Source organism: Mercenaria mercenaria, chromosome 7 (assembly GCF_021730395.1).
Source record: "Mercenaria mercenaria strain notata chromosome 7, MADL_Memer_1, whole genome shotgun sequence".
NCBI classification, from domain to species: Eukaryota; Metazoa; Mollusca; class Bivalvia; order Venerida; family Veneridae; genus Mercenaria; species Mercenaria mercenaria.
In genome coordinates, this window is record NC_069367.1 from 12338206 (window position 1) to 12348177 (window position 9972).

The following is a 9972-nucleotide window of genomic DNA, read 5'->3' on the forward strand; positions in this document are numbered from 1 at the left end:
ATATTTAACAATTTTAAACAAAAAAAGGTAGTTTAATCATTTAATGCTCCTCACAAAACAAACCCTAAGGGGGTTTTGCTACCCGAAGTTGAATTAATTTCTTGACCAGTGTTTTTGCCGAAGCGTTTTTTTTTTTCATAAAACAGGAGAAAAAAATTGTCCCCTTTTTTCCATCTAACAACCCATAACAGTACAGTGTTTAATGCTGCTTTTCCCCTGAAGCTTCGGCAAGCATTTTTATTTTTATACCCCTTTTTAGAACGATATTTCTAACGAAGGGTTAAAACACTAAAGCAGAACCGTTCTCCCCCCTAGAATTTTTCACATGCAACACTTTTAAAAAATGCTACTTCTTAGAAAAAAAAAACACATTAATAAAAATTTAATCATCTTTAAAAATCATGAGTCATGAATGTTTTAAGCTTTTTAATTTGATCACCTGTTGAATATACAAATAAAGAACTGGAAATATCTTGAATGAAAACACTTGGTGTAGAAAAACAATTAAAAAACTTTTCCCAGGTTTAAATATTTGAAACTTAGGGTTTAAGAGCCGTCTGTGGGCAAAAAAACGACAAACATCTATAATTTTTATATTTTAGGCAGTCGTGCGTGCACACATTACCAGCGACTGCTAATCTTACCCCCACGGGGTCAAAATGGGCGGAATCTATTTTGGGTTTTTTTTCACTGTTTTTCTGTGAAATTGAACAATACAAAGATTCGTGAAATTCAAGTTAGTTAATTACCAGAACAAATACGAATATTTTTTGTACAAACAGTCAAGCGCTACTGTGGGGTGCGCATGAAGCTTCTTTCATCCAAAATTTTTTTTTGTTTCAGTAAAGTAATACTACTTAACACGCAAATCCTAAGATACTATTGCAAAGACAAGATTTGATTTGTATCAAAAAATTTTTAAAAAGCTTATTTTAAAATGAGGGAAAAATTTCGTCTGCTAAATAGTAAACGAAAATTTTCAAACCGATTTTGGAGACACAGCCAAAAGCGTACCAGTGCGGTGATAAGACGGCGACGATAGGTAACACCTTCGTCAGAAATGTCTTGCTAATTGTCCATAACATCAGAACATAGGTTCCCAGATAATAAGTCTTCCTGGCATATGTTAGCACATTAGTCCACGCAAGAAGGATAGAGAATGTGCCTAGTATCCACTGCCAATTCTGTTTAAATTATAAGAAGTATTTCTACAATGTGTACAAGATTACAATCTGATTAAACTGAACAATTAAGATACTACAATTTACCAAAAAAAAAAGAAACCAAACTAGAAATGTGTCACAGCAGACACGGATGCCCACGCAACATGAGAATGGTCACAGGCATGGCACTGCTCACAAACTAAAAGAATAACCCTTGACCCTATTTGTTTACAAAAAAAAATATTGTAGGAAAACCAGAAAATTAAGTAATCTGTATATGTAATGAAAATTGGCTAAGTTCAACCATAGACTGTGACCTTGAACTTTAAGCTAGGGAAATGGTTTAGCGCACGACACATTGTCTATCCATGCTTATCATTTCTCTCAAAAAATTCTGAAATCGGACAATACATGTCACAGTATTGGCCCGGACACGATGACCACTTACGAAGTGAAAATTCAATCAAGGACTGTGACCTTGAACTTAGAGCTAGTAAAATGGTTTTGCGCATGACACATTGTCCATCCATGCTTATCATTTCTGTCAAATTATTCTGAAATCGAACTATGCATGTCAAAGCTATGGCCCAGAAACGAACACCATCCTTTCCTAAACACACAAACAAACAAACACACAAACACACACACACGGACAGGAGTAACACTATATGCCCCCCGGCCCCCCCCCCCCCTCCCCCCATCTTATGGCGGGGGCATAAAGTAATTTTAGTTACTATACATTTATACCCTACTGGTCTTAAAATACTAAATTAAGCTTGAATACAGCAGCACATTTTATCAATATACACTTATCAAAATCTAAACTATAGTTTTTATGTTCCGTTTTTGCATCACCAGTACTTTATTCTTTACCAAATTTGCATTTATACAACTTGACTATGAAACATGTTTCCGTAAAGGATACAAGATATAATAGTCAATATTGGACGATACAAAAACTTCCATTCTAATCTCCAAACTAATTTAACATTTAATACATAATATACTGCTTGAAACGATGTTCCTGTATACGGTGAGATAGGAAGCAGTTGTCCAGCGGTAAAGCTGTCTGTACGAATCTAGGGGTGGTGAGTCTGAGCCCCCGCCGAGTTCAAATATGGGCTATTACTGCTGTGTACGAGTGCAATAGAATTCAGTATTGTACTCAACTACCTCTTTATTTCATACAATAATAAAACAAGAGCATCGCCTTGCCATGCAGACACTCGTCTGTTTTTTTTGTCTATGTATAATAGAAATATTGGCATACCAATGAATTTTTCTATCAAGCGATGACAATAACTCGTCTTTCTTTAAAAAAAAAAAGAACAAAAAAACCCCAGACGAGCTTAAAATTGCAGAAAAGCATATATTCACATATATTTTTTAATTGACGATTAGAAACACTTCCATATACAACAAACATAAGAAATTGATATTTTCCTCTCATAATATGTATATTAATGTTGAGTGTGTTATCATGCTATTATTACACCAGCTCCAAAAAATTGCAACAACTTTTCATTAATGTTTTAACCGAAACCATATTCAACAGATAGGAAATGTTTCAACTTGAAAACCGAATGCTCAGACTTATACTTTCGTTCTGAAACTCATCTTTTATTTCCAATTTTACTGAAATACATTATACAAAGGGGAGTAATCCCGATCAAATCATTGCATTAAGGAAGTCGAAGAGTTGTCCCGTCCAATACTAAGAAAATATATGGATATTTTGGACTCTAGTTCAGTAGGAGAAAAATATGGCCATTTTTGACTGTAGGTTTCGGATATTGTTATGTATTATTTAAAAGATCGTATATTTTAGTAGTGTTAAAAACAACTTTATTCCAATATATATGCAAATAATCGAATTTATCACTGGTAGAAGAAGGAATTATCTGTCTCTCGGGTAAATGCTGTCGCGGTAACTTAACGGCTAAACAGTTACTCTCGTGTCAGATATTTCAGTCTACACCATCACCTAGTGAAAGAATGACAAATATTACATACGGCCCGGTAGTCTGTATTTTCGCAGTCTGTGAAGTTTATAACAAACAAGATAGAGGATATGTAAACAGCAAATTCCACGTAGTTTTCTTTCTGCATGAAGTACTCACGTCCGTACATTCTGACCAGCTGGTAAACCTGTGAAATATTTCAGATGGTGTTAGATTTATCTTTGCTAGATATTTAAATTTTGTAATAGGGCTTACTACAAGTTCTGGCCCCGTGTTCACAAAACATTTTCAGTCTCGACTGAGTTTGATAATGAAACTTTATTTGTCATTTATATCTAAATAGCAATTTTAAAGCTAAATTTTAAGTTAATAACTATTTTCAAATGACTTTTCAGTATTGATGGTCAGTCTAAATTGGAATTAAGTCTTGAAGCTTTAGTAAAATTGTTATTGAAATTTCAAACTCAAACTCAGCTGAGACCGAAAAATGTTTTGTGAACACGGGGCCAGATCTTTGTATTTCTTTAAGTATAATGAACCCTCTGAACATGCTAGTTCTACATGGTCTTCCAATATTTATTATGCAAATCTGAAATGATATTAATTAGGAAATAAATTAAACCTGGTACATATAATTTAAAATGTTTAAATTATAAAGCAAAGTGAATGATTAAGCGTTTTCAGATCTGTCACAAATATGATACAATGTATGGGATCAGTAATGATGATAACAATTTTCATATCGAAAGTCGGTCCTGAAAACAAATTGTCTCTAAAAGATGAAGACATGGTAAATGCCGACTTTTTCGATATTCGTGCACACTGGGTGCGATTTATGTAACGACGCGAAACATTTTAAAGGCACTACGTTTGAACAATCTAAGTGCAACACAAACTAATGTGACCCCTAATAGAGTCTCAATGACCATACTTACTTTTGGGCGACCTGTAGAGTTTTCACCTAATGTAGAGGTTTTTTGTAAACTATGTTTACAAGCGATGCGTTTTCAAAGCGATTAAGTGTACATTTCGTTCCAAGCTATTCTAATCACACTCAGGCTAAACACGATTTATTTTGCACTTGCGACCAGTGTAGATCATGATTAGCCTGCTCAACCGTGCAGTCTGATCATGATCTGCACTGTTCGTCATTCAGTTAGTAATGTTTTGGTCAGCACCCCTTTAAACAGTTAAGGGTACTTCCAAATTGAAATCTGGACAAGTTCATTATAGATATTTAGCAGGGCAAGTGCGCTGCTATAGAATCATTCATAACAATACCATAGTTATAAAGCTGGGGAGGTTATTAAAATACTAAGTTATTCTCATCTAAACGTAATTTTGGGTCAATGTTCATTCATAAAATTAGGATGGGTAAAGCCCAATGTATCTGAATGATAAATCTGTACCCTTTAGCTCCATACATGATCGATGCACAAGGTCTGAGTAACTGCTTTCCCTGGTCAGTGTTGGTTATTTATACACAGATACTGGACGTTTTTCATTGCCCAAGGTTGGAAGCTTTGGCAAAAAGACGTTTTCCTTTAATGGTTCTGTTTTGTGGAACCACATTCCCCAGGATCTGAGACAATTACTTGTCCCTCAAAGTTCAAACACGGCACCGAAATCCAATGAATGACCAGATAGTTCTCCTACTTTCTAATTTTCTTTTCATCCAGTCACTATTATGTAGTGCATGATATATTTCTGTGATTTTCATACTGACATCTAGATGTCATTTGATACTTTATACTCTGAGAGTAATATGTGTTATCATATACAATGATAATACATAAAACTAAATTATCTGTGATATACTTAATTTCAAGATATAATGTGTAAAATTTTATAGTTAGAACAAATACATGATTTATGTTTGTGCCCTGCTGCCAATAACAGGGACCACAATAGCATTAATGGGAACTATATTTCTGTTTTGTGTTATCCCTGGTATTGCTCCACATTTCATGGTTTAGAATATAAAACAAGTTATGTATGCTTGTAATTAGTCTGCTTGCCGCCATATTGTTGTTATATATCATGCATCTGTACTACTGCCATGTTTTGTTAGATTTGTGTACGCTTTTACAAAATAAAATCCATCTATCTATCTATCTATCTATCTATCTTTTGATATTTAAAATACAAGTAGTGTTTACCTCTTTTAAAATCATGATGACAGATAAGCCTATGACTAAGTATTGCATATCTACAATCATTGATTTTCTGTTACTTTTAAAGGAATTACACGCCGGTTTGGTTTCAGGATTTCCTAACGTAGTCTTGTTCAAGCACGTAGTTGTGTTCTTGCACGTAGTCTCTGTCGGGGATATCGTGACGTTTGGGTCAGTAGTTGTGTTCCCGTAAATGGTTATGTCGCTTTGACTTCTAGAATGACAATATACATAAAAATCTTAAATTCTTATTACTTCCAATTTTCAGTCATTGTCACAGGTTTAACTATTTGATTACCTTATTAGAAAGTATGACTGCACACATTGTTTTTATTTCCTTTCTTTATTGACCTGATCGTGTAACATTTAAAACTTTTTTTCTAAAAATGCAGTATGGATATTTGCTTATCAGTTTGTTACAAAGATTCAAAATATTTTGAAATGTTATAAAAAATCATGATCCGATTGTATATCCTGTGGATATATTAAACCATTTTTTCATTCTAAGTGTATGTCAGGACCATGGCCAATGTTGGTAGAATGCCACACACGACACATTTTATTGAATACCAGAAGTATAGTTCATTCTTAATGTATGTTAGGACCATGACCAGTCTTTAAAAAGGGCCTAAAATTGTATCGCATGTATGTTTGAAGTATTTGAATTCGGATTATGATACAGCAAAGGAATGTTATTCAGTGTGTGAAGTTGTGTACCTAGGATATGTTTGAGATTTCACTCAGCCAAACCACAGTTATGACCCTATTTAAACTATGTATAAAGAATGATGTCGTACGTATCTTAAAACTTATTTTATCTTGGGTCATGAAACATAATAGCATATTATTTAGCAAGTCAATTTGTGCAGTTTGAGATTTGTTTTGGATTTATTTGAGTTACGGTCCTTTATTCAGTCAAACTATGCACAAAGGGTAAACAAGTTACTATCGCATGCATCTCAAAAAGTATTTGACTTAGCATGTGAAGATTCGCACCTGGTTTTCTGATTGGGGTTTCACTCAGGGACTTCAGAGTTATGGTCTTATCTACACATAAAGTTCTTAATAGTTTGTGTTTCACATATTTTAAAAATATTTGATATAAACACATGAGACTATGTAGGATTGTTATTCAGTTTGTGAATATGTGCACCTGAGTTTTGTTTTGGATTTCACTCATTAAGACCAGAGTTATGGCCCATTACTTAGTCAAAATATGCATTAAGTGCATAAAAAATTGTGTCAAATTTATCTTAAAAAGTATTTGACTTAGAGTCATAAAACATTGTTTTAAATAACGACCTTTTACAGGGGTAGCATAAATCAAAACAATAACGGTGTATTTCCCCCTGTATATTTCGATATATATATTCTAAATAAACATATCGATCAATGAAATTCCGTAAAATAGCGTTAGATTATGAAAGGCGAAAGCACTCGGGTTTATATTCAAACTTTTGACAATGTTTTTTTATAATCTGCAAATCATGTTCGTGTATCATTGTTTCGAATGGTTTTTGTTATTGTTTTATCGTTCGCGCGTGCGTGCGAGTCTGTTTTTATTTATCTTATGAAACTATTACTTTAACTGATAAAGTGAAGAACATTGTAAACATAATTAATGCCTACTTACTGAAAATGTACATATGGTGGAAGAACGGTGTTCACACACACAGTCAAAACAGCCAAATATATCAAATACAAAGCCAAATTAAGAACAAGGAATTTTACATCAACATGATTCAATTTACGCCTTACTAGGGCTTTTAAAAGATGATGATCCAAAAGTAGTTAGTAAATTCAATCATTTGCTGTATCATTCTTCTGCCTTTAAATTAATATAAATATGAAGAAGTGAGTTAGAGGTGCACTTTATCCTCACAGTGTCTAGATAATTGACTTCTGACTGAGTGTTGTACTTAATTCATCTATCAGCAAAGCTGAACTCATTGATATTTAACTCTGTGTGTGTGTGTGTGTGTGTGTGTGTGTGTCTGTGTCTGTGTCTGTGTATACGTGCGTGTGCGTGTGTGCGCTCGTGTGTGCGTGCGCATGTACGTGCATGCGTGTGTGTGTGTGTTGAGAGTCACATGTAACAATAACTTTCATTAATATTCTAAACCAAATTGTAAATCATAATGCCTACTTACTGAGAACGTATATACGGCGGATCAGTGGTACTCACACACAGAGTGAAAACAGACAAATAGATCAGATAAAGTAGAAAATTCGCTGCATGGAATTTCTTTCCTATATGATTCCATTTACGGCTGACTAGGGCAACTACAAGAGGGTGATCCAAAAGTTGTTGGTAGGTTCCTTCACATGAATGATCTTTCAGTTTGCCATCTATCTAAAATTGAATTAGAAATTACTCAGTAAAGTCCATCAGTGAGCAACGTAATTCTATTGGATCAATTTTATATAGAAGTGACGTCATTTAAATTAGGCCGTCATGTCGACATGTTTCAAGCTGCAAGTTTGGTGTTTATATATTTGTTGTTGACGAAAGCATTCCGACTTGTTTCATATTAAACCCCTATGCAGTTGTCCTATTGCCTGCAGCTTGGAAATATATAAAACCATATATTTAAATTGGAGTCGCCAGAAGGACGAAACTGACATTGTTCGGTTTAAGTTCAATACACTTGGTCAAGCTAAACACTGTAAAGAGTGAAGTGCCACTTTCTATCAAAAGGAAACTTTTAAACCCGACCGTTTGAGTTATTTATAGATCACCACAAGAACTAAATAGAATTGTGTGATTTGGACAGGGATGCCGCCATATACTGCATCATTCTCTAAATAGCATTGTTTGTAGCACAGACCTTCTTTACACGAAGGATGTTCGACAACAATTTTGAAGCAAATTGTATTCAGATAAGGTCGTGCATCCGTGCAACTTTGAACCCATTTCTTCAAAAAGTGTACACATTTCTTCACTATGGCCTTTTTAGTGAAATTAAGAAAAAATAATAACTCTAGAAAGAAATAGCCACAGAAAAAAAGTCTATTTTTATAATCATCTTCACATGAAGGTCCTTCACCTGTATAGTGTTTGGGGAGTTGGACATACACGATTTTTTATCTATATTCTATATAGCAGAACTATAAAAAGCCTATAGCTGCGGTAAAAATAGTCACAGCGAAGGTTCATTCATTCAATTATTGTCATCTACATCTGTGAATGTTTAAAGCACATGAGGCTTATAGTGTGGGAGGAGTTAGACACACAAAATTGTTCTCTTTATTCTATATACCAAAGCTATCAAAGGACCATAACTGCGGTAAGAGTAGTCACAGAAATAGTTTCTTTCTTCTTCTGTGTCATTTGTACTTAAAGCTTGTTCATCTCTAAAGGTTTAAAGCAGATCAGGCTAAAATGTTAGGAGGAGTTGGACACACAAGAATTTTCTCTTCATTTTATATTATAATAGCAAAGCTATCAAAAGACCATTACTGCGGTAAGAATAGTCACAGAAAAAGTTCCTTCCTTGATGTCCATTCGCATATCAAGCTTGTTCATTTGTGAAAGTTTGAAGCAAATCAAAATAATTATGTTGGAGGATTTGGACACAAAAAAGATTTTGGACGGACGGACAGCAGCAACGCGACAAGATGACAAACACATCTACAAAGAGGATCAAACAAAAGAACGTGCTATTAAAAATCACAATAATAGAAGGTTTATTAGATTGATGTGGAACTTTAGACTCAGACTGAGGAAGATAACAGTTATGAATTTATCTTATACATTGTGTACATGCACGTACCAAAAAAACTGAACCCTACCCATTCAAAACGTCATCAGCCCAACGAATACTGCCAGTCTGAGGTATCAACAGAAGCTTTTAGAGACTCATATCATATTTGATAAAATGCCTTAAAAGGTCACCTGATTTGTTTAAACAAATTCGAATTGACTGAACATCAAATAAGGTCACACACAAAAAAAACAATCTATCTTACTATTGCAATGTTGATGAACGTTAAGCTTTACAGAAAGAACTCCGTCAGGAAGTTAAGATGTCACAGGAAAGAATCTTTTTCTAAGATTAAAAAGAGCACATTGTCAACTTGTTATATTTGCTTTGTACATGTCGGGATAGATATGGAGAGCCGAGCTTTCTGGTTTAGAATGGCAGCAGAAATTAGAAACATAATTGGTCATTGTGAAAACTGACAGGACTTGGACAGCCAAATGAAAAAAAAAACCTTATGAAGGTATTCATAACAGACCCGATGGAAAAAGAACAGGGATTGACATTTTCGTATTTGAGAACAGGTCATACTTTATAACAAAAGATATAATATGAATTTCTTGCAGATTGATTTCCTGAAAAACAACTACGCCAAACATTTATATATATATAACTCAGAGCATAATTTAAAAGATATAAAATTCCTAATGTGGCGTTTAACGATAATGGGTCTAATACTTTAGCAGACAAACGGGTGGTCTACAGCGCTTGGGCAACTGACCACATTGTACATTTAGAAATTGATGAAATGTATGAACTTCAGACAAGGATATGTTCAATCTTTAATTGTGGTATATCTAAGATTCCTTCAGTTCTCTTCATTATTTATCTCAAATATTGAATATTATCCAAGATAAGCGTGAATTATGATGATTAAAGAAATTGTTTTGAAAGAAGCCCCCTACTGATATCT

At 34.1% G+C, this 9972-nt stretch overlaps 1 protein-coding gene across 1 annotated transcript; it reads right to left on the reverse strand.

Annotated features, from left to right (window-relative positions):
* Positions 1-435: 435 nt before the first annotated feature.
* Positions 436-8629, reverse strand: LOC128546126 (transient receptor potential cation channel subfamily A member 1 homolog). Its single transcript, XM_053547039.1, has 6 exons — positions 8600-8629; positions 7449-7651; positions 5284-5512; positions 3177-3311; positions 1015-1184; positions 436-439 (listed from the first exon to the last, which is right to left on the reverse strand). Exons 1-6 carry the CDS (start codon positions 8627-8629, stop codon positions 436-438), a joined length of 771 nt encoding a protein of 256 aa, XP_053403014.1.
* Positions 8630-9972: the final 1343 nt, after the last annotated feature.